At 58.9% G+C, this 23,904-nt stretch overlaps 1 protein-coding gene across 12 annotated transcripts in view; it reads left to right on the plus strand.

Annotated features, from left to right (window-relative positions):
- Positions 1-23,189, plus strand: part of BIN1 (bridging integrator 1) — a 52,494-nt gene extending 29,305 nt beyond the window's left edge. Inside the window, exons 3-19 of one of the 12 annotated variants that reach the window (XM_037523189.2) lie at positions 1,158-1,212; positions 1,439-1,533; positions 1,972-2,067; positions 2,944-3,051; positions 3,911-4,003; positions 7,942-8,027; positions 8,190-8,265; positions 9,957-10,039; positions 13,491-13,629; positions 14,769-14,897; positions 17,772-17,879; positions 18,268-18,291; positions 19,098-19,205; positions 20,136-20,225; positions 20,476-20,586; positions 20,850-20,951; positions 22,557-23,189. In XM_037523189.2, coding sequence (XP_037379086.1) covers positions 1,158-1,212; positions 1,439-1,533; positions 1,972-2,067; positions 2,944-3,051; positions 3,911-4,003; positions 7,942-8,027; positions 8,190-8,265; positions 9,957-10,039; positions 13,491-13,629; positions 14,769-14,897; positions 17,772-17,879; positions 18,268-18,291; positions 19,098-19,205; positions 20,136-20,225; positions 20,476-20,586; positions 20,850-20,951; positions 22,557-22,664 — 1,611 coding nt within the window. In that variant the 3' untranslated portion in view covers positions 22,665-23,189. The remainder of the gene's footprint in view (positions 1-1,157; positions 1,213-1,438; positions 1,534-1,971; positions 2,068-2,943; positions 3,052-3,910; positions 4,004-7,941; positions 8,028-8,189; positions 8,266-9,956; positions 10,040-13,490; positions 13,630-14,768; positions 14,898-17,771; positions 17,880-18,267; positions 18,292-19,097; positions 19,206-20,135; positions 20,226-20,475; positions 20,587-20,849; positions 20,952-22,556) is intronic. The other 11 variants (XM_054699620.1, XM_037523190.2, XM_037523180.2 and 8 more) reach the window with 11 other exon arrangements.
- Positions 23,190-23,904: the final 715 nt, after the last annotated feature.

A 23,904-nucleotide genomic window follows, 5' to 3' on the forward strand; every position in this document is an offset into this window, starting at 1 on the left:
CACATCCCTCCACGAGGAGGCCAGCCTCTTGTGCCTCCGTCCACGGCCCTCAGAGGACCTGCTCTTCTGTCCCTTCTCTGCTCCCCCTATGGTCTTCAGCATCACTCGTCTCCAGAGGCCGGCCTGCGAGGCTCCAGGCCCAGCCTGGCTTGCTGAGCCATGCCTGAGCGCTGTGTGGTGCTGGCGCTGTGTGAGTGCTCCAGGCATCTCTGCTCGTAGTCAGGGGTCATTCAGCCCAGCTGACAGATGAGGGGACTGAGGCTCAGAGTTTCAGGAACTGTGGCTAGTAAGGGATGGAGCTGGGTCTTCGTGGCTGCAAAGCCTGTGTGTGTTTTCTCCCCCTTTTCAAATAGCTTCTGGGAACTTTAGCAGTTCACTATTCTCATACTTCACCTGCTGGCCTCAGCCTGCTCACTTGTCCATCCACCTGGAGCTCAGCTTTCCTGCCCCTGCTCCTGTGGAATTGAGGTGACCCAGGCGACTCCACCCTCGGCTGGTTCTCTTTCCTGCTAAGGGGCTTCAGTAACTGGCTCCTCCCACATCAGTCTTTTCCTCCTACATCCTCTACATCCCCTCTCAGCTGGCCCTGTGTCCTGAGAGCCCTGCCATGACCCCGAACTTCTCCACACCCGCTGCAGCATCCCCTCTCAGAGGAGTCTCCCAGCAGGCTAGCCTCGGTGTCCTCCCTCAGGGCCCTGCAGACCCTGTGAAAGGCTTGCTCCAGGCCGCCTCTCCTTTCACAGTGCAGTGGAGGGGCTGGTCTCATGCACCAACTAAGCTTTCAGAACAAAGTGCAGGGCTCACTGCCGCCCCCAGCCAGTGTTTGTCTTGTCCAGGGCAGACGGGTCTCTCCCTTCATGTCTTCCTTACAGGGCTGAGTCTAGTGCTGGGAAGGCACAGGGGCTGGCAAACACAGGGTGGGTGTCCCTTTGGGCACAGGCTGCAGAGGCCAGGATGGGGCTGAGAACAGTCATGCAGTAGGTGGCCAGAGAGGAGCTGAGTGCCAGGCGGGCCTGGGAGCACGCACACGCTGTCCTCTAGTCTTCCCGGTGCAATAGATGGCTGATCACGGCGCTTTCCATGTGGGCCTGCAAGAAGGAGAGGGTCAGGGATGGGCTGCCTGCCAACCCTCATTGTGTCCTGTCTGTCTCTTGCAGACAGAGGGCACACGGCTGCAGAAAGATCTCCGGACCTACCTGGCCTCCGTCAAAGGTAAGGGGTGGGCCGGGCTTCCTGGGGTACAGCGAAGGCCATTCTGATGTGCAGTGATGGCAGCAGAACTGGGGAGTGAGAGGCCACAGAGTCAGTGGGGTGAGGCAAGGATTCAGTTGTGACCCACATACCTCCTGGGCCTTTGGGGGTGGGGCAAGCATGCTTGACCCCCCCATTTCCCTGGTACCCTGTGACTCTGGCTGCAGTGTGGTCTTTCTGTCTGCAGCCATGCACGAGGCCTCCAAGAAACTGAATGAGTGTCTGCAGGAGGTGTACGAGCCCGACTGGCCGGGCAGGGACGAAGCCAACAAGATCGCAGAGGTGAGCACATCCAGGTGGCCCGGCCCATCGCACCTGTCCTAGCCTCTGGAACAAGCCTTTCTCCTTTTCCACTGTGGGGTGCCTGTGGGCAAATGACCCTCCTGTGAGGGTCACAGTTCTCTGGTACACCCTCGCCCTCATACAGAGATGAGATAAAGAACCTGGGCTGGCCCTTTACCTCTGTGTCTTGCATAACTCAGGAAGCCACCCTCTATGCCCTACCCCAACCCTGGCTTATCCTGACCCTCAGTCCCCTGGGAGAGGCAATAGCTTCAGAATCGTTACCCCCATTTTACAGATGAGGAAACTGGTTCTAAGAAGCTGCTGAGCCGCTAAGTGATTGGGGTGGGGTGGAACCCCCAGGGCCTAGGAGGCAAGAGCTGGGTTGGGGTGGCCCAGCTCCCTGACGACACACTCACATGCTCTTGCCTCCTGCAGAACAATGACTTGCTCTGGCTGGATTACCATCAGAAGCTGGTGGACCAGGCACTGCTGACCATGGACACGTACCTGGGCCAGTTCCCTGACATCAAGGTGAGAAGCAGTCTTTTTCCACCTGGCTTGCTCTGGCCTGGAAGCCTGTGTGGGGGAGCTAGAGAGGAATGGGGGGCAGCTCAGACATTGCCATGACTCTGCTCTGAAGGCCAGCTCCCCTCCCCTGGCATCTCATCTCCTGCTCTGTGCCTTTCTGAGCTGAGGGCTTTGAACCCTATACCTTTGGGTCTCCAGGCTGTAGAAAAAGACCCCATGGTGGGTGTGTGTGTGTGTGTGTCCGTGTCACTGCGCATGGAATTACTGCATGTTCGTTCGCTTGTATCAGGTATGTTAAGAGGATGTGTATGCCTCTAGGTGCCTGGTGTTAGGCTGTGTACCTGAAAAGAAACATTTACACACACAGAGTTGAGTGTTTTGCCTCTTACCTGGGTGTGTTTGTCTTTGTATGTTCAAAAAGTCAGTTGGCGTGGTCTCCACTGAGAAGAATGGGTGCTCAGGCAATTGGAAGCAGGTGACCAGGTGGCTAATGTCATGCTAGACCTGATCCCCAGGGGTTGTGCTCCATGCTGGCCGCTGGGCTGACCTCAGGTTCCTAGGGGCCTCAGGGGCCCTGGAGAGAGAAGCCCGGGGGTCCCGGGAGACGTCTTTAAGGAGCTGAGGGCCAGGCCAGGGAAGCAGCCTGTTTGGCCTGTGGCCACTGACAGATGGCTGGGATAGCAAGGAAGTGGTTTGGCCTCTGGAAAGAAAGGGCGCAGACTGCCTGGAAGAGGTGAGCTCTGCCACCAGGAGATTTGAGCAACACTGCCTCAAGCATGCGTTCCAAGGACTTGTTGAGCCTGGGGTCTGGGTCTGAGGCACCCTCTCAGCGGGGGTGTGGACCCTGCTCAGTGCCCCCCTCCTGCATCTGTCCCCCAGTCGCGCATCGCCAAGAGAGGACGGAAGCTGGTGGACTATGACAGTGCACGGCACCATTTCGAGTCCCTCCAAACTGCCAAAAAGAAGGATGAAGCCAAAATTGCCAAGGTAAGGGCTGGAAGGGGTTTGGGGGAAGTTTTCAGGGAGGTGCAGCAGGGGGCCACGGGGGCTTGGGGCCACTGGGAAGACTGTCCTGTGCTTGGGGCCACTGGGAAGACTGTCCTGTGCTGCGCTCACCAACCCCTTTGCCTTCTGGCTTCTCTCAGCTCCACTGTTTGGGCTACGACCCCGACCCCCGACCCCGTAATATCAATGGGCGGCTGACTCAGGCCCCTGACTGGAGGGGGGTGCTGGGCCAGGGGTGGGTGAGTGAAAGGCCCCCGTGAGGGGCAGGTGAAGGCTCACCTCCTCCCCTGGACGGTGCCTGCCCTGCCCCTGGGCCTCTCTGCTCCACTCTGAAGCCACTTTCCAGAAAGAAAACAGGCCTGGCTTGGGTTTCACTGGAAGGGCCCCGCCCGCCTGGCACACACTGAGTGGAATTCCGTCACGGGATCCGGGATCATATGTGGCCCTGTCTCTGCTGGAACAAGTCTGGGGGCCGGGGAGGGGAGGCGGGTACTGGCCCTCTTCTGCATATGGCGGGGGCCGAGGGGGGAGCCTCTCCCCACCTCACCGGGACAGGACTCTGCTTGCCGAGGCCCTCTGGCCCTGCTAATGATTCTCACATTTTGCTTTGCAGTTGGAGTTCACCCCTTTTCTGCCCATGCTTGGGGTTTCCCTTATTCTCTCAACCTCAAGGGACCTTTGTCGGCTGTAGGGGGCTGGCCTCCTGGAGGGGCGGCCAGCATGTCTGTCACTGCGTGTTGGGTGTGTGGACTTGGTGTTTAATATCTGTGTCTCTGTTTCTCTCTCCCCGCCCCCTCCTGTCTCTCCTCTCTCCTTTGCCTTGACCTCCCCCCATCCCCAGCCCGTTTCGCTGCTTGAGAAAGCCGCCCCCCAGTGGTGCCAAGGCAAACTGCAGGCTCATCTCGTAGCTCAAACTAACCTGCTCCGAAATCAGGTGACACTGGCTTCTAACCTTGCACGTGCTGGCGCCTCTCGGTCTGTCATCCTGTCTGCCCAGCTGCCCTGCACTGCCCTGGGCTGCAGCGGGCGGGGGAGGGCTGGGCCCCTTTCCTGGATCTGGCAGCCGGGCTATTTTCAAATGGTCCTACTTGAGAGGAGACCTGAGGTCAAATGCAGGTGGCGACTAGGGGCTGGGGGCTCTGGCTCACGAGTGCGGGGTCTGGTCTGGTCGTGGAGACTGTCCTCGTGCTCTGGGAACTCAGACAGGTCGGGAAGCCATTCTGCCCTGTGCTCCTGCGGTGGACGTGCGGTCCCTAGGTTGCTGCCCTGGCCTGTGCCTTCTCGGTTTACCAAGGAGACACACTTGCACAGAGGCAGACTCTCCCGCCTGGACTTCTAGAGCCTGTTAGTGACTGAGCTGGGGCTCGCTCTATGGCCTCAAGCCCTGGGTTCTTATCCCCTGCCCGGGGCTCCCGGTGGGTAGGTGGGTCCCTGTCACAGACTCATGGTGACCCTTGGAACCCGTGGGCCCCCCCGATGCCCCTGGAGGGGATGCTGGTGGGCTCTTCAGTCTGGCTGGGTTGCTGAGACCTGCTTAGAGGCTTGACTTTTTGGGATTTCCGTGGAGAGCAAACAGTCTAGTCCATGGTGGTCCCAGAGGACTTGCTGGAGGAGGATCTTTGTACAAAACTCTCAAACATTCCTGCTACCCTGGCAAACCTTGACTTCTCTTAGTCCCTGCTCCTGGGACGAGCAGGGTGCTGGGTGAGCATGGGTGGTTCAGGGGCGTTGGGTACACTGGACTGGGAGAGGTGGCCTCATGGTCTGCTCTCCGGTAAAACGACTGTGATGCGACTGCAGCACCCCTTCACGGTTCTGGGGAGGGGCTGTCTGCAGAGACCGGACCTAGGAGGTTAGGTTTCTCTCCGGGCAGCTGCCCCGTTTTTCCTGGGCTGCCTCCTGATTTCATCATCTTCAACACACATGTATTAAATGCCTGCCATGTGGAGAGCTCCGGGCTCTGCATGGGCCTGTGGGCCAGTTCTTTACCTGACCTGCGGCCTGATTTCTTTCAGGCCAAAGCTGTGGGCTGACTTTGGAAGCACCCAGCTGCTGACGGCCTCACCCTGAGGTTGGGGTGACCCTGGTCTGGGGGAAATGGACTGGGGAGCCTTGGGAAGTAGAGGAGGAACTCGGGGGCTGGAAGGGTCTGTCCTGTAGAGTTCAGGGTTTCGACTGCAGGGGGAATGGAGCCAGTGATGTGCATTTCTACATGCTGTTTTTGCGATGGGCTTAGCAGGAGACTGGGCGAACCTTTTAGTGGGGTGGGGAAGTCCCTGGGGGACAATGGGGCCTAGAGTGGTGCCTGCGGCTGTTTTTTTTTTTTTTTTTTTTTTTTTAAAGATTTATTTATTTATTTATACAAGCACTGGGTACAGTCAGAAGCACGGGAGGGTGAGAGAATTCACCAGAGCCAGAGCGGAGAGCAGAGCAGGCAGAAGGACCGAAGCACACTGCTGAGGGGAGCAGCGGGCGGCAGGAGAGGTCCGCGTGCCATGTGGGACCCTCCTCCGGTGGCCGGGGAGCAGCCGGGAATCGAACTGATGCTGCAGAGGCTGCGGGCAGCTTCGCAACTCAGAGCTCAATTGCTGCGCCACCGGGGAGGCCCATGCAGCTGTTTTTGGGCTCCTGGGAGAATGTGGTTGGGTATCCTGCTGGAAGGGCACCAAACCTCCACTCTGGGGGCGTGGCGGTGGAGGCCGAGGCATGGGCTCCTATCTGTGGATGTTAGCCAGCGAGTGTTTTGCCTTTTGGCCAAATCGGTTTTCCCATTTGGATCTAATTTTTATTTTAGCACATCCACCTTCTGTCCCCACCCTGCCTCATGCCTGGGGGGAGGCCAGGAGCCTTCGGGTTTCCCAGGAGCAGCTGGCTGGCTGTGAGCTGCTACCCTGGGGCTGCCCTGCTAGCTGGTTTGACCTTGGCCAACTTTTGAGACCACTCTCACTTAAACCTGTTCTCTTACTTGTCCCTGAGTTGCTCTTCACCCTTGCCACAGTTTCTCAACCCTCCCTGCAGGACCCTGGGGTGCTGCTGTGGGCTGAGCAGATGGGCCTCCAGTCTGCTTTCTGCATCCATCAGCATGCAGTGGCACCTCAGGGGCTCTGTGATTGCTCTTACAGTGGACAGTTCACTCCTCACTCCCTGCCACCACGTGATTCTGAGGGCCAGAATATGAGGATGGGACCCACAGGGTAAAAAGACACAGGCCCTGACTTCCAAGAGTCCTAAAATGGAGTCATCCTGCTCTGAGCAGCATTGCTGGGATGTATGAACAGGGTGTGGCACATAGCCGAGCTGCTGAGCTGTCACCGTGCTTCACTTGGGGACTTAAGACCAGCATGATGGCTGCAGCTGAATCCTCACTGAGAGGTGGTCTTTGTGGGTGCAGAGGCTGGGGTGGGTAGGGTGGGTTCCCAGGGGGTGTGGGACTTGAGCCAGCCTTGTGGATGGTGGTGGACAAGGGAATGTATAACAGTGCAAGGTGCTTATAGCTCGCCTTGTGGGAGTCACTCATTTGTGGGTTTTGCGCACTGCCCTTAAGACCTTGTGGGGTGCCCAGAGGAGTAAGGCAGGATGACCCAGCCCGTGGCCTGGAGGCGCGCTACATCTGGCCATTCCCAGAGTGGCCAAGGTCTGAATATTTACAAAGATAGTACCCCCCTCCCCCCTTCTCCCTGTAATGTTTCGATGACATTTTAAAAGTTATGCAAAAGAACTCTCAGTAAGTTCCAACAATGCGATTGTAGTCGGGAGCATTGGTGGCCTCCGTCCCCTCCAGTCCTGCCACAGGTCATCAGGCTGGGCTGGGGCATAAAGGGGCCAGGGGCCAATGGGCTGCTCCTGGCCTGAAGCTGGAAGGGACAGCTGGGTGGGCTCAGGGGACATCACATGCCTGGTGGGAATTCGGTGATCCAGCCGGTTGGAGAGGCCTGAGAATGTGAGGCTGCTGGTGGGAAGCTTTCTTCTGGGCAGGGCCTGCTGCGTTCCTGGGCTGTGACTCAGACTGAATCCCATCACCCTCTGAGTCACCATTTCCAGCAGCGCCCTCCAGAAGGAGCCAGCAGAGCCCCTTCTCTGCAGGGGGTGGTGACTCACCTCCATCCTGGCCTGGTGCTCCACCATCAGGGGGTGCTGCTGCCCTTTCTCCCAAACCCAGGTCTGCCGTGGGGCCTTGGTGCCACCGCCTGGTGGGTATGAGCTGGGAGCGCCTGCTGCTCTGCCCTGGGAAGGCATGGGTGGAAGGCCCTGGGAGTGGGCCCAGCACTCTGTCAGCAGACCCTGCCCAGACCCTGCCCTCTCCCCCAACCTGCTGCCTCTGGCCTCTATCTAATGGGGACAGGTCACAGGAGAGAGAGGCGTCCAGGGTGGAAGCAGGAAAAGACTCCCAGGGAAGTGAAGTGCAGGTTGGTGGCTGAGGCCCAGTGGGAGCTGTCCTGAGAAGGCGGGAGCGCACTTGGGCAGGACCCCAGAGAGCCGGGCAGCAGGCTAGCACTTCATGAAATGGATCGGTCCCCCCTGGCTAGCTCTGGGGTCTGCCTCTGTACCCACTTTGCCCCAGCCGCCACCTCCAGTTGTTCCGTACTTATCCCTTGCCCACCGTAGGGCCAGATGGGGGCCCTGCATTTTGCTGTGGCTCTGCCCTGCTCTTCCTGAGCTGTCCCGTAGGCCTGGCTGCAGGGACCCTAGGGCCTTAACGGGGATGTCCGTCCAGACATCCGCATCCAGTTTAGCCCCCATCTTGCCCAGAGCCCTGGGTCCAGTGCATTGGTGGGCGCTCGGGAGGAGCAGGTCTTGGGGGTGGGCCTGGCCTGGCCTGGGCGGGCTGGGACAGAGGCCCAGCAGAGGGGAATGACGGGTCCTGCTCCTCAGGCCGAGGAAGAGCTCATCAAGGCCCAGAAGGTCTTTGAGGAGATGAATGTGGATCTGCAGGAGGAGCTGCCGTCCCTGTGGAACAGGTGAGGGCCAGGAGGAGGCGGGGCTGTGTCCCAGTGTCTACCTGCGGTGTCCTGGGCCCTCTCTGATGAGGGTGGAGGTGTGCCAGCATGTGTGTGGCTTCCCTGGGCTGACCTTTATGCTCACTTGTCCTTTTTCTTGCCTCCCCTCCCCACCCCCCACAGTCGTGTAGGTTTCTATGTCAATACCTTTCAGAGCATCGCGGGTCTGGAGGAAAACTTCCACAAGGAGATGAGTAAGGTAGGCACTGCTGACCTGTGGACCTAGGCCTCTGGGGATGTGCTCAGCCCTGCCAAGGGCCTGGGTCAGAAGCACAGAGGGGGTGGCCGAGCTTCCTTGTCCCTGCTGGGGTTCAGCACACATCAATGACTATAGCACCCCTTTTGGACCCCGGGAGGAGCTGGCTGGCCCTTGTCCTCAAGGAGCTCTGCCTCCAGAGTGTTTGGGCTGCTGCTGATGCCCGGGGAGGCTGTGAGTGGGCTCCCAAGTCCAGCTCACCCTCTCCCTCTCCTAGTCTTACTCTCCTAATCTGAACAGAGCGAGCACCCCTCAAACTGTACAGGGTTCTCAGCCTGGGCTGAGGGAGCAGTGTCAGGAAATGGTGGTGCTTTCCAAGTTTAGGCAAATGACAAATTGTTAGAATTATCTTGATTTTGAATTTTTCTCTCATTATGGGTTTTTATTTTTTTTGGGACCCTACCCTCGCCGGTGGCCGGGGATCGGACCGGCGCTGCAGAGGCTGCAGGAAGCCTCGCAGCCCAGCGCTCAACCGCTGCGCCGCCAGGGGAGGCCCCTCTCATTATGTTTTAAGACATTGAAGCAGGTCAGCTATATCCGCCAGTCAGATGTGAGAAGGGGTCTGATTATTGGGAGTTGATCTGCACTGATTACTGGAAGTTAAACTGAATTTGAGAAACCTGGTGTGGGCGGTCCTCCCTCCTCACAGTGGCTGCAGCGTCTGACTGTCACCCGAGCCCAGTGGGACAAAGTGGTGCAGTGGATTCCAGGCCCACCAGGGCAGGCTGGGGAAAAGCCAGCGTGGGGCCTCTTCTGAGTCACCACCCTGAGTGCAGTTCCTGCCTTGTAGGCCTCCCCTTTCCTTCCTGTTTTTCCTTCTCTTCCAAGATTTGAGATAATGCACGAAACATTTATAAAACAAGCAGGTGTTTTGAGGAAGGAAACATTTATTAAAGTGGGAGGAAAATTCCACCCTGAGCTTCCCAGTGGCCAAAGCAAAGAGGAAAATATTCTCAGTAAGGAGAGTCACTATGTGCGTGGGATAAACCTCTCTTGTGTCTATTCTTTGGTGAAATTTGCGCCAGTTGTAAAGCATCTTGGCAAAATGACTTTAACAATTAGGACCAACAATTAATTTGCAAAAGCAATTAAATTTTTTTTTAAAGAAGTATAAGTTTTATATGGCATTTTAGAAAATCTCTACAAGTTGAAAGAAAACTGTCCTCAAAAGAGTAACTGTTAGGGGCGTCCCCGGTGGCGCAGCAGTTGAGCGCTGGGTTGTGAAGCTGCCCGCAGCCTCTGCACCGCCGGTTCGATCCCCGGCTGCTCCCTGGCCACCAGAGGAGGGTCCCGCATGGCGCGCAGACCTCTCCTGCCACCCGCTGCTCCCCTCTAGCAGTGTATTTCATCAGTCTGCCTGTTCTGCTCCCCGCTCTGGCTCTGGTGAATTCTCTCACCCTCCCGTGCTTCTGACTGTACCAAAAAAAAGAGTAACTGTTAGCAAAGCAACATTCTTCCTCCTTTTTTCCGGGTTTGGTGTGCTGGGGAGTGAAGAGCTTGGTCATGGAGCAGGGGGCAGGGTAGGGGTACAGGAAAGCGACTGGAGTAGGAGGAGAAGCAAGGAAGTGATTGGGGGAGATTGGGGTTATTTGGTGGCCTCGGAGGTCTCCATCTCTTTGCTGTTCCTCCTGCAGCTCAACCAGAACCTCAACGACGTGCTGGTCAGCTTGGAGAAGCAGCACGGGAGCAACACCTTCACGGTCAAGGCCCAACCCAGGTGTGTGCCTTGCCCTACCCTCGCAGGGGTGGTGTGGGAGGGAGGGGTGGTCTGGGTGAGTGCCTGGTGCTCGCTGGCTCATGCAGGGCTGCACCAAGGCTCACTGCTATGGTCCTCTGTGGATTTGGTCTTCCTGAACTCTTGGTGCAGGGGAAGGTACCCCCACCCCTCCAGTGTGTTCCATTGAGGAACGAGCTCTCTCTGGGCAGTCTGCAGGTCTCTTGAGCTTGGCACGGCTTATCATCTGTGGAGAAGGAACAATCTGGTACCTTCATGGCTTTGGGGAAGGCCTGGAAAGTGAGCTGTCCTCTTACAGCTCTGGACAGTGATCTGCCTTCTTCCCGCAGGAGGGGAGCACCATTGTTTTCCTCTGCTACTCCTGTGGCAGCCCCTCCCTGGATGGCGTGTGCATCCTGCAGAGGCAGCCACATTCTTCTGCCCCACCTTCTGTGCCACCTAGGAGACCCCTGTTTCCTGTGGATAACCTGGGGGGACTAGGGGAAATATCTGCTTCTTTAGCTGTAGCGCACAGGGAGCAGTTGCAAGCCTGGGGGCTCCCTGCTTTCCAGCCATGTGTGCCCGTGTCACAGGACAGGGTGGGAATGCTGTGTACCTGGCTTTCCTGGCCTGTAAAAGAAGCGATTCTATTTGCTTCTTGGGGTAATTGGGGTATTACCTAGGGCTAAGAAGGCAGGTAAAGAATGGTTTGCCTTTTGTCTATCTAAAAATAAAATAAATGTGACTGACAGAGGGATCCCCACAGGATGCCCTGGGGGTTGGGGCCGGGATGGGGGTAGAAGAAAGACCGGAAGTTAACTTCCTGCAGGGAGGAATGTCCTCCCCTTGCTGCACCTTCTGGCCTGGAGGTAACTGCTTCTCCGGGAAGTGTGTGGAGGTGGTGGGCATGGTGAGCACAGGTTCCCATGGGAAAGGGACTGGTCTGCAGGGAGAGGCAAGAAAGTGGAGGCTGTGAGCCTCCTTTTCATCACAGTAGCCCATTTTGTGGTCTGGCTGCTTCCTCTCCCAGGGCCCCACCTGTGCCGGCAGACCCCCACTCCTTCTAGGCATTGGGACTCAGAGCCTCTGGGCTGGTCCACATGTGGGGTGATGCCATGGTCTCCCAGCCAGTGTCCTGCCACCTCCAGGCCCCGTTTCTGGGCGGCTCCTCTTCTGCTCATTTTCTCAGCCCCAGCACGCTGAGGGTGATGGGGGTAGGGCAGCTCTGTCCCTTTGCCCTCCTCTGATCAGAGGGGTTGCTGCTGAGGGGAGACAACAGGCCAAAATGAAGGCCTCCACATCCCGTCCATCCTCACAGAAAGAAAACTAAACTGTTCTCCCGGCTGCGCAGAAAGAAGACCAGGTACCAGCAGTGTGTGCTGCGTGGTGGGGCTCCAGGGCCAGCACCCTGGGCTGCCCGTGCATGCGCCCAGCGCCCTGCTCCCAGGGCTCCACTAACCTCTAACCTGCCTTCCAGAGTATGGTGCCGCCTGGGCAGGGCCACCGGTGGACAGGGCTATGGGGTGGCTGGGGTGGCACTGTCGTGTGTGTGTGTGTGTGTGTGTGTGTGTGTGTTGGGGGACAGGGGTTGCTGGGGGGCGGGGCAGATAGCCAGGACTCAGGTTAGCACAGTTCTCTGCACACTGTCTCGTGCCTACTGCGTGTCCATGTGGGAAGGCCTTGGAAGGATCGCTGTGCACGAGGCTGGTACTTTAGAGTCATGTGTGCCGTATTTAGGTGGACTCCTGCAGGACACACACGTTCCATAAAACACAGATCCGAGAAAGATGAGGTCCCAGTGCTGTGTCTCATGTCCTCCTGAAGGCCCTGGGTGACGTGGCTGGTAGGCTCTACTCAGTCCAACACCTTAGCTGCTCACCTCCAGATGTGGCCACTGTGACTAAGGAGCCAAATTTTACATTTTATTTATTTAGTTTTTTTTTTAAAGATTTTTACTTATTTATGCATCCAAGAACTGGGGTGTAGGCCAGAGGTGTGGGGGGTGAGAGGATTCACCAGAGACAGAGTGGGGAGCAGAACAGGCAGATTGACTGAAATGCACTGCTGAAGGGAGCAGCGGGTGAGGCAGGAGAGATCTGCTGCACCATGTGGGTTACCTCCCTGGCCGGGAATCGAACTCATGGCTCAGTGTCTGGTGATAGCTTCATAGTGCTGAGACTTTAACTAACCCCTGAGCCACTAGGGAGACCCCATTTTATTTAGTTTGACCCTAAGTTTAAATGGTCTTGGTCAGCCCTGTTCTAGCCCAGCTCTTCATGTAAGCATAGACATTTTCAATGCAAGGATGTATTTTCAATGCAAGGAAATACCTTCGTTTTTGCACCCAAGTGGCAGATTCTGCACACCCTTTGCCCTTGTTCTTGGTCCTGCCCTTTGTAGCCCGGAAACATCATCTGTCCTCAGTGCCGCTCCACCGGGAAGCCGCTGCCCATGTTCACCAGCCTGCCCATGGTCTCTGCTTAGGGAATCTGAGGGGCGTGTGGGAGCAAAAGTGGCTTGTCTGTGCATGTGGTGTGCGCAGGGAGTGTGGGCCCTCGAGCGGGGCTGTGGTTGGCCTTCCGGCGTGACTGGGTGACAGGCAGCAAGGTCAGCCAGGGAGTTCTTTGGGGTCTAGAGTCTAGGACCCTCCTGCTGTGTGACATTGGGGTGAGACTTACTTCGCCTCTAGGATGTTTGGCTTCTTCGTGCTGTGAGTCTGGCTCCTCCCAAGCCACGGTGCGAGCGCCACAGGCCTGCTGGGGACCTGCGTCTTTCTCCTGGGAGCTGCAGCTCTCCAGCGGGAGTGCTGTGTCGTGCTTCCACTGTGTCCGTGAGCGCTCCCTGCCCTGTCCCTCCATTTCTGCCCATCTCACGTATGAGTATATGCAGGGTCACACGTGGACACACGGACACACACTTATACACACAAGGTGGTCACTTTTTCACATTGAACCTGTGTGGACACATACATACACTTGCAGTTTCACACATTGATCCACATGGGTGCACACTCCTATGCATATGTGTCCATGGGCCCCAGGGCACCTGTGTGCACACTCTTCACACACTCCTTCACACACAAACGCACACCCCTTCTCACACACACACCTCCTTCCCATACTTACACCTCCTTCACACATTTACATCCCTTCACATATATGTCCCCTTCACACACACCCCTTACACACGCACACCTTTTTTTCTTCACACACCCCTTTACACACTCCCACCACTTCATCCTTCACACACATCTCTTTCAGCCCTTGCACCCCTTCACACACACCCCTTCTCACACACACACATTCCTTCACACACTCACATACCTCTTCACACACACACACCTTCACTCCTTCACACTCACACCCCTTCACATGCATGCCTGTGCATTGGCACCTTCTCTACCTAAACCGTGACCTCCCTCCACCTGCCGCCTTCTCTTGTCTTGCCTCCACAGTGACAACACCCCTGCAAAAGGAAACAGCCCTTCTCCTCCACCAGATGGCTCCCCTGCTGCCACCCCTGAGATCAGAGTCAACCACGAGCCCGAGCCCCCCACCACGCCCGGCGCGTCCCTCACCAAGTCCCCTTCTCAGGTATGCACTGGCCTCTCCCCTCCTTCCTCTTGCTCGTGCTCTGCTGTTCTCCCCCCTCCTGTTCTCTTGTCCTCTGCTGGGGCCTGGGCCTGGGCCTGGGCAGGTTTGGAGCCGGAGGCTTTGCCCAGCAGGGCTGGATGAGCTGGACCTGGACCCCAGTCTCCCTCACCCACTGCCCCAGGCTCCCCTCCTCAGCCCTTGGTCCTTTCTGGGGCATCTGTGACTGTGCGTCTCCTGCCACCCTCGCTGCACCCTCTCCTGCTCTGTCTCCCTGGTGCGTGGGCTTTTTGACTTTCTCCGTCTCCTGCCTCCCAGGACATAGGCTCCGGGTGCGCGGAGCTTCCAGGCTGCAAGCTGCCTGCCTTCCGCTCGTCTCGCCTCTCTTTCCAGCCTAGGCCGTGCAGGACCTTTAAAGGGGTAGCCAGAGGCGCTTGGTGAGCCCTCGCACACTTGGTCTCGGCCCTTCCTGGCAGCTTCTGGTTTCAGGCCACGGCCCTCCGACAGCTGCAGGGACGGCCTTACGCGCCTGGAGAGCCCACACTCGGGCCTCTTACCTAGGCTGGCCCTGTGCCAGCGCTTTCCATGCGGCCATTCACGGAATCCTCACGCTGTCCTGGAGGAAGGTGGTGTTATCATCCCAATTTGACAAATGAGGGCACCCATGCTGGGGGGGGTCTTGCTCGAGTTCCCCCAAGTGGGTGGACGTGTGGCCTCTTCCAGGCTCTCTCCACGGGTCCCCACGGGTGACAGGCTGAGCTGAGCTGCTCCACGGGGGTGGGCGGGGGCGGGTCCTGCAGAGCAGAGGCTTTGGGCACAGGGTGCTTCTTGCATCCTATTCTCTCTTAGTCTTCTCGCGGCGGGGTGCGAGCCAAGCACCCCCTCCAGCGGCCTGGCGCCTGGCAGGCCTCTCCTGTTCCCCCTTCTTCCACTTCCCCTCCTTTCCTCTCTGCTCCTTGACCTTCCTTCTGGGGTATCCCTGCGGTTCCGCTCTCTGTCTTGGGAAACAGCAGCTTTTGTGGCTTCGTGCTCCTTGGTTGCCTGGGTGTGACTAACGTGGCTTTGTCTCTGTCTGTCTCCCCCGACCCCCACGCTCTGCCGTGCCTCCCTGTGCGGTCCCCTCACCCGCCGCCGACCCACAGCTCCGGAAAGGCCCACCAGTCCCTCCGCCTCCCAAACACACCCCGTCCAAGGAGGTCAAGCAGGAGCAGATCCTCAGCCTGTTTGATGACACGTTTGTCCCCGAGATCAGCGTGACCACCCCCTCCCAGGTCAGCCGCGGCCGCCGCGGCCCAGCTCTCTCGGGCGTGCATGGCCTTCTCCCTCCATCCCACGCCCTGTGCCTTGCCTCAAGAATCAGGAATCTGGCTGGCGAGACTGACCCTGAGCTTCCCTCTTGCTCGTCCATCCATTCCCCCATCCGCCATTCTTCATCCGCCTCTGAGCATGTCCCATAGCCAGATGCAGGACACGGGTGAACAGTCCTCACTCGCCGGGGTCTTCAAGGTTCCTGTCATACTGTGGCCAACAGGGAGCATGGAGAACTTGGCCTGTCAGGGGAGGCTTCTGAAGGAGGTGATGTTTACCAGGTGTCTGGGGAAGACAGTGCTTTAACCAGAGGCAGTGAGGGGAGGCAGCAAGAGCGTAGTTGGGAAGATTCTAGAATGTCTGCCAGAAGCACCTAGATGTTAGCTCCCAGAGCTGCCAATAGCCACTTGGAGGTGGGGCAGTGGCTGAACTGCAGAGTATCAATATGAGTTGCAAAGGGTTTGTGCCCTAAGAAATGCCTGCTCCTAAATGCCCTGCTCATAAATGCACTAAGATAGCATGAAATGTCCATTTGCAGATGGACAAAGGGGTGGGGCTGGCACAAAAGGTTACTTTGGTGGCACTGGAGGGGGCTGGCACAATGTGAAGTCAGCTGACAAAGGTCACAGAACACAAATCGCTCTAAACCTGGTCTCCATACCTTAAGCCAGAGCCTCTTCCACAAGGGGCCTCACCTTGTGTGGGGGTGGCTGAGCATAGGCTGCTGCCAGGCCGGGCCCTCAGGGCTGTGCCTCTTGCAGGCTGCTTTGCAAAGGGTCAGAGGCCGGAGGGGAGGGCCGGCTGGAGGGGCGGGTATGGAGGGAGAGGCAGCTGGAGTAGTGATCAGTGCTGAAAGGGGTATATGGGTGAGTGGGTTTCAAGTTGCTGGGGGGATTAGATACTTTCAGTGTAGGGAGGCCAGGTGGGCGAGGCCCTGACTCAGGGTCCAGGAGTCTTGGGAGCCACTGGGAAGGTGGCCAGGCTGGCCCCAGGGTGCTCTTGGAGCCACCTGGAAATAGGAAGCAGGCCTCCAAGTAGCTGCTGGGATGCTCAGCATGCAGGCCCGGAGCCGACACCGCTAGCAATCACAGTGGTGTGCCAGCCCTTACCCGCAGGCCCTTGTTCTCCCCTGCCTGGCCCACTTGTTTGGTTTCAACCACCTCCCGAGAGGGGGTGTTGTCCCCATTTGACAAATGGGGAACCTGTGGGCCTAAAGTGCAGGCAGCCTGTCTGCAGGAGTGTGTCCCTCCCAGCTCACAGCATGCCTTCCAGCTCCCCCTCTGCCACCCCAGGGAGCAGGGTCTCTACCCAGCGGGGGCAGGACATGCACACTGTGGCTGCTGTTGCCAGGGCCTGGGTAGGCTGGTCCCTGTCCATGTTGCTGTGCTAACGGGGCTGCTCAAGTGGACCATGGTGAGTGGCCTGCATCCTGGTGCCAAGGACAGCTGTGCATGGGGGGAGGCTGGTCTGCCAGGAGGGGGGTCAAGGGGACATGTCTGCCCTTCTGCCTGGTGGCCCTAGGCCCTGGGAATGGGGGGGCACTGTCTGGTCTATGATGATGACTTGTGAGAAGGGGTGGGGTCGTGGGGCTCTTGGGGGATGCTGCCCGCCGGTGTGGGAGGGCACCTAGAGCTCATGTACCCACGGTGCCCTGGGCATTCGTTCCTTAGAGATGGCACCGTGGTGGGGACAGAACAGTGGCCTCCCTCCCCAGGCTCATCGGACTTGGCTCAGTCTGGAAGTCAGTGTCTGGGAGTGAGTCTGGGGACACGCCCCCTGTTCAGGAAGTGTGTCCACTTGGCCTGGACTCTCTGGACCCTGTGCCTTGTCACCTAAGCTGCGGGACAGCTGGCACCCAGTGTTCTTAGGACCGAGAGTCCTGGCTAGCTTCAGACAGGCTACGCCTCCCCAGAAGGCCCTTCTGGGCACGCCTGCACCATGCTTTCAGCTCTCTCGTCCTCCTCAACGAAGGGCACCTCCAGCCCCACCTGGGAGCCAGCCAGATCCTTCTCTCTATTTGGGCAAAGTCCTCTCTGGCCCCCAAGGGGAAAATGTGGTCCAAGATGGAGGCAAGTCCTCCCAGGGAGGCAGCGTGTCCTCTGGGCACTGTGGCCAGGCCGGCCATCCTCCTTGAGGGGGAGACCCTTTTCCCCCCTGGTTATCTGACTCAGCTCTCCATAGGACGGGCATGGGCCTGTGCCCTAGTCTTCCGGCACCGTGCTATTCCTTGTACATTCCTGGGCTGCACCCAGACCCCCTGGGACTCGGGGGGTGGCTGGGGTGGGGCCTGCAGTTTGCAAACAGATGTGGACATGTTGGGACTCAGTGTTGAAGACCGGACTTCCAGGTAGAGTGTGCTAGCTCAGCCTCAGCCCTGCTCCTGGAGCTGCTGGTGTTTGCATGGCACCATGTGTGATCTGTCTGTGGGGCAGTGAAGGGAGGTCAGTGCTCAGCCTAGGGCCCTACCAGACAGGGCAGGTGAGCTGGTCTAGTCCATCAGGCTGTAGCCTGTGATCTTCTGGGGCAAAGGGCAAGGTTGGGGAGTTCGTGGGATGGGAGAGAAGTGATGTGGGCACTGGGAGGCCTCTGCTGGCCTGCAGGAGGGAGACAGGTGGTGGGATTGGGGGCTGGGTATTGGTCTGGCGGGTGGCTGTCCTGGCAGCCTATTGTTGATTCTGAGGTGGATGCCAGGATCATCCGGTGTGGATGGAGCCTGTGCCAGGGCAGTGCCCGTGTGTGTGAGTGTGAGTGTCTGTGTGCTGGATGTATCTGAGTGCCGTTGTCAGATGTTCCCAGCTTATCACTAACTGCCTTCCTCCTCTGCTGCTGCTGCCAAGTTCGAGGCCCCGGGGCCTTTCTCGGAGCAGGCTAGTCTGCTGGACCTGGACCTTGACCCCCTCCCACCTGTGGCGAGCCCCGTGAAGGCACCCACGCCCGCTGGTCAGGTTGGTCTGAGTCCACTGCCACCCACCAGCCGCTAGACCAGGCCCGAGGGTCCTGGGGTCACCAGATGCTCTCCCTGGTGCCCTGGCCGCGGCTCTTGCCTCCTCAGCTCCAGACACAGGCCAGCCAGAGACCCTCAGGTGGAGAGGCCGCTGAGCACTTGGCCTGGCTCACACACTGCCTCTGTCCTGCAGCGGCCCTGTGCGTGGGCACCCCTCGGCCTGGGGTCATAGCCCCTGGGAGGTCAAGGACGCGCCCCTCTGGAGATCTCCGAGTCCAACTGCACGCCTCCCTGTGCCTGCTGGACAGTTGGTGGGTGGGGGTCCCTGGAACTTCTTACCCGCACACCCATCTCTAACCTCTGTGCTTCTCCCCTACTGCTGCGCTCAGCCAATTCCGTGGGACCTCTGGGAGGTAAGCCGTGCTTGCTCTGCACCCACCCCCGCCCTGGGGAGCTGCTCTGGTACAGTGCCAGCTCCTCCACCTGTGCCTGCCCCGGTCACAGGTGCCCTCACACACGTGGGTCTGGGCCTGGATCGCTGGGAGCTGTCTGGCTGCTGACCCCTCTGTGGATAGGCTGTGTCCGGTGCCAGCCCCAAGCACAAGGCTCCACAGTGTAGCCTGCGGAGAGGGCCATCCGTGTGCAGTAGGCAGCCCCCTGAGGCACCCTGGATAGCCGTTAGCTGGTCACCCAGATGGAGGGGGTGTCCTTGTGCTTGTTGGGGCCTGTGTGCTGGGGGTCTCTTGGGGTGGAGAGTCTCAACGCTTGAGGACCTTCCTGTCAGTGGGGCACCGTTGGGCAGTGGCATCAGGGACCTGTTGGGACAGAGGGGGAGGAAGGGATGACTCAAGGGACAGGAAGGGCAGGTGAGGCCAGGTGCTCTCTCGTGGGGGTGCCTAGTGTCATTATCTTCAGAGGACTCCAAAGAAAGCCAGGTGAGGGTGTGCAGAGGCATTTGGCAAGGTTTTGGTGGGTGCTGAGCTGTGTGCATTGTATTTGCACCTGCTGCCCCTGGCAGTGGTAAGAACAAGGTCATGGGAGTGGACCTCCTTCCAGGGGTTCTCTGATGTCCCCCATCAGCCAGACTGCCCACTTTCACCACGCTGCCCCCCTGCCAATACTGGGCTCACGACTGTCTTCTCTTGTCTCGTGTCCCCACCTGACACCTCCTCCCTGGCCCTGCCCCTCCTGCCCTGCTCTCCCGGTGGCCCTTCACTAGTCCACAGAGAGTCCAGCTGGCAGCCTGCCTTCCAGGGAGCCCAGCGCTGCCGAGGGCACCTTTGCGGTGGCCTGGCCCAGCCAGACGGCCGAGCCAGGTCCTGCCCAAGTAAGTGCCTGCCCACAGCGCCCCCATCTGTCCTTGGCCTCTGGGGGTGTAGCATGCAGAGCTCAGAGGAGAGGGCACTGATAGATAAGGCCACCATGGGCCCGAGGGTGAGACGGGCATGAGCCCCAGTGAGAGGCATGTCATTTGTGCTGGGGGGAGGGGCTGAGGTCACATGTGCCCTTCGCTCACCAGCCCCGCTCCAGCCTCCCGGTTCAGTCTCTACAGAGGGAGGGATGAGCATTTAGAGCACTCAGCGGCTTACGGTAGACACTTTCTGGAATTTTCTATTTGATATCCACCCTAATCTAGATATTTCCTCCTCTGACAGATGAGGGCAGGCAGCTAGGAAGGTTGAGTAATTGCTCCCAAAGCTCGGAAATGGCCGAGGCTCAGGTTGGCCCCGGTCAGCTGGACTGTGACCTGGCATCGTGCGCTTTGCCTTGCTGGCCGTGCCTGCCACCATGTTGCCTGGTGCTGTGCCTCTCCCTTCTGGGGGAGCTGGCATCCAGCGTTGGCAAGGGCTGCTCTGGCCAGCCTAGCGTTGTGTTCAGGCAGGGACAGTGTGCTTCTGGTGCCGAGCGTGGGGCTCCGGAGGGACTGGGTGGATCGGATCAGGGGAGGGTGGGAAAGCTGAGGTTTGGCCAGGTCTTGGGCTTGGCGGGCAAGGTATGTGAGGGCGAGTCAGGGTGGCATCCAGGGCTCTGTGCCTGTCTTCTCCACAGCAAGTCATTCAGCATTCTCGTGCCTACCAGCACCTCCTGCAGCTGCTTCCGGAGCCCAGGACCCAGCCTTCCCCCCGGCTCCCTGTGCTGAGTGGCGGCACTGGTCTGCTCCAGACACCACTTGGGGTGCTGCTCCACATGGTCCTTTCTCTTGTCCCATCGAGTTGTCCAGCCTGTGCCTGACCCCTTGCCGGCATTTATGTTGCAGCCAACAGAGGCCTCGGAAGTAGCGGGTGGGACCCAACCTGCGGCCAGAGCCCAGGAGCCCGGGGAGACGGCAGCCAGTGAAGCAGCTTCCGTAAGGCGACAGGACCACAGCCCTGTCTTCTCTTCCCTGCTGTCTGTTGGTCTGCTGCCCGCCCACGGCCCCCTGGCCCTGTGTCTTGCCCATGCACCTTGCTCCTTGCTGGCCCAGGTCGCAGTTCCCGTCGGCGAACCCAGAGGCAGGCCGTTCTGGCTTTGGGCACAGAACCCTCTTCCCCTGCCTGGTCACCCCTGCCCTCTGGTACCCCCTCCCTGCCTGCACTGACTTGTGCTCCCTCCCCCAGAGCTCCCTTCCTGCTGTGGTGGTGGAGACCTTCTCAGCAACTGTGAACGGCACCGTGGAGGGTGGCAGCGGGGCTGGGCGCTTGGACCTGCCCCCGGGGTTCATGTTCAAGGTGAGCTCAGGCTAGCTGATCCCTCAACTGGGGACTTCCACCTTCTGGTAGGGCCCCCCCGGGTGCAGTTACTGTTTGCACAAGCATGACATTGAGCAGGAGGCTATGTGGTTTTCCAGAGTCCTATCCCTGTGCTCCCGACCACCCAGCCTGTGAGGCCTGAGTCTCGCGGCTTTCCTGGGTCGCCAAAGCCACCCCGGACCTAAAGCCCAGGGTAGCCCAGGGCGTCAGAGGAAGGGGTGTCGAGCTCTCAACCTTTGCAGGTGCAGGCCCAGCATGACTACACAGCCACGGACACTGATGAGCTGCAGCTCAAGGCAGGGGACGTGGTGCTGGTGATCCCCTTCCAGAACCCAGAAGAGCAGGTGAACTTGCGTGGTGCTTGCACAGCTGTGTGGGGAGCGGCCAGCAGGGGGCAGCAGAGGCCTGCGCACTGGGCCTCCTTCGTGCAGCTCCTGATTTCAGCTGTTCCTCCCTTCCTGGCTCTTTCCTCTCTCCCTTCCTTTTGGCCTGGTTCCCAGGGCATCACATTTCTCCTTCTGTTGCTCTCTTCCTGTCTCCCTTTCTCTCGGCTGCCTCACGTTCTTCTTTCCCCCATCACTGTCTTCTGTCCTTTTCCTGGACTCCACTTTCCCCAGGCTCCGCTTTTCTCCCCTTCCCGCCCTTGGCAGAGGCCTCCTTCCTCCTCCTTCCTCCCATGACGGGATCTCTGATCTCCTCGCCATGAGCCTCTGGATTCCCCCAGCCCTGTCCTCAGCTGTCCTCACTCCAGCTGCCTCCCCGGTGCCCCTCCTTCTGCCCTCAGAGTGGGCTCCCCCAGCAGGGCAGGCCACCAGAGCTGGGCACAGGTGCCCCCTGGGTCTGGACAGTTGCTTTGTTCATGAGTCATGGCCCTTTGGTAGGGTCCTCCGTGGGGGTGTAGGTGGTGGGGTGGGGGTGCCCACGTTGATATCAAGGTATCATCATGTCGTGTAGGAGTCCTGGTAGATTTTCTTCCTTTTAGAGACTCCAGGGAGTCGCCAGCACATCTGTGTGATTTCCATTGTCGGGGTGTCTGAAAGTGGAAGGAGGGTGCAACAGGGCCTGGGATGTGACCCCCCCCCACCCCGTATGAGGCCCTGGGCTGGGACTTGAGGGCACAGGTGTTTATGAGGCTGTAGTGTGCTGGGAGATTTAAGAAACAAGGGTTTCTTGTGCCTAGTTCTGAATCAGTGTCTCTTTGCTCTCCCTTGCTTCCCTGGGGGCTGGCCACAGGCTGGGTGGGATTTTCAGAGGCAGAATCCTGCCAGCCCACAGCAGGAATGGGGGGGGTGGGAGTGGCTCAGGTTGAAGACACACTACGCGGGTGATGACAAGACTGAAACACCAGAAAGACCCAGGTGGCTCCCAGCTGCAGCCCGGCAGCAGGGCAGCGAGGGCCTCAGCCATGAGTGGGGCTGAGAGGCCATGCAGCCCAGCCTGGGTCAGGGTGGACGACCGCTGTGAAGGGTCAGCAGTAAAGCAAAGGCTGAATCTGAGTTGGAGGGCTCGGTGGGGCGGTCTCAGGTCACTCTTAGAAGCTTTTAACTGTTCAGCAATCACCAACATTTTCTGGTATTTGTGGGCAGTCTGGAAGGACCGCTGATGTCCTCCTCAGGACACGTCCTCTGTGGCTCAGGAGCCTGGGGTTGGGAGAGGTGTTAGATGCGCTCAGGCAAGTGCACTAGTCAGGCTGCCTTTCTGAGATGGGGAGGACTCCCCAAACAGCAAAGGGTCACATCCACCCCACCCACGGGCGGGAAGACTGGTGCGGGTCGGTGGCTTTGGGAAGCAGGAAGCAGGGTCTCCCTGGGGAAGCCGGAAGGCTGCCTGGAGGAGGAGGTCTTTGGCATCTGTGACAGGCTGGAACCTTTTGTAGGAGGGGCAGCTCCTGGGGCCCACACCCTGTGGGGCTCCCCCCTTCCTGTGCCAACTGGTGCTGTGCTCCCCAGGATGAAGGCTGGCTCATGGGTGTGAAGGAGAGCGACTGGAACCAGCACAAGGAGCTGGAGAAATGCCGGGGCGTCTTCCCCGAGAACTTCACCGAGCGGGTCCAGTGAGGGCAGCTTTCTGTGCGTGTGAAGAACACCTTTTCCCGAAAAATGTGTGTTTCTTTTCTTTTTTTTTTTCCGTTTTGTTTTTAAACTTTTGAAAAGTGAAGGGAAATCGCGGGGAGAGACCGGAGTCGAGAGGTGTTCTCCCAAAGATTGGGTGGTTTTCCAAAGAGCCTGGTGCCGGCAAGTCCAGCAGAATCGCCAGCGTTCCTGAAGCTGCTGTGTCCCCTAGTTGAGTTCCTGGCCGCCCTGCCCTGCTCCCCCCAGGGCGACGCCGCATGTGAGCCCGGCCGCAGGGGCCGGGGCGCTGAGCCACCACGCTTGCCTGAGCTTCGGCCCCGCCACCGCCACCCGGGCACGGTCCTCTTGTCCTGGCAGCTGCTGGGGGAGGGGCCCAGTGTCTCCAGAGACCTCAGGGCCCAGACGACAGCCAGGCCCGGCCCTGGCCCGCAGACTGTCCGTGTGCTGTTTGAAAATAAATCTTAGTGTTCAAAACAAAATGAAACAAACAAAAAAATTGATGAAAACACTATAAAAATGTGTGTTTCTTTTTTCACCCTCCACGTCTGTCTTCAGGGCAGTGGACTGTGATTATCTGTGACTTTTCTGCTGAGCTAATCCTGTCACCCTCTGCTCCGGCAGGTGCTGGGGGCAGGAGACTGGATCCTATGGTCCCTCCAGCTGTGGCCTGCCATTTGTTTGGAGTTTGACTGGGCGGGCCCTGGCAGGCCTTGGCCCTGCCCCGGTGTGCAGATGGCAGTTGGTTGGGAAGCAGGTGATGGGAACTGGTGATAGGCGGGGAGGACGGGCCGGGTGGCCGGCTTCATGTCTTGGTGGGTGCCGCTCGGTGATGTTTCATACATCTGAGCCCTAAGTGCCAGCACGCCATTGCAAAGATGAGAAGGAAGTCTGGGGTCTTGCGGGGGGCCTGTAGGGGCCTGAGAAGTTGGCCCTGTAAGAGGCTGAGTTTGGTGGCCATGAGCCCAAGCTTGGCAGCCGAGCGCCACTTCCTCCAGCCGTCTGCCTCCCTTTCCTCTACCCACAGCAGAGGGTTCTGCAGCTCCTCAGCAATATGCCACACAGCGGTGGCCCAGCTCCTTCCCAGCACCCCCTGGAGCATGAACAGCGGAATCTTAGCTTGCTTTTTGGGTAAAAACTCTGGCTTTGCTTCAGGTGGCAGCACTGTCACTGCTCTAGCCCTGCCTTGTCCTGTGGCTGGCAGCGTTAGTTAGCCCTCTGCTGGTTA

Source organism: Talpa occidentalis, unplaced genomic scaffold, assembly GCF_014898055.3.
Source record: "Talpa occidentalis isolate TD23 unplaced genomic scaffold, MPIMG_talOcc4v2.1 talOcc4.3, whole genome shotgun sequence".
Lineage (NCBI taxonomy): Eukaryota > Metazoa > Chordata > Mammalia > Eulipotyphla > Talpidae > Talpa > Talpa occidentalis.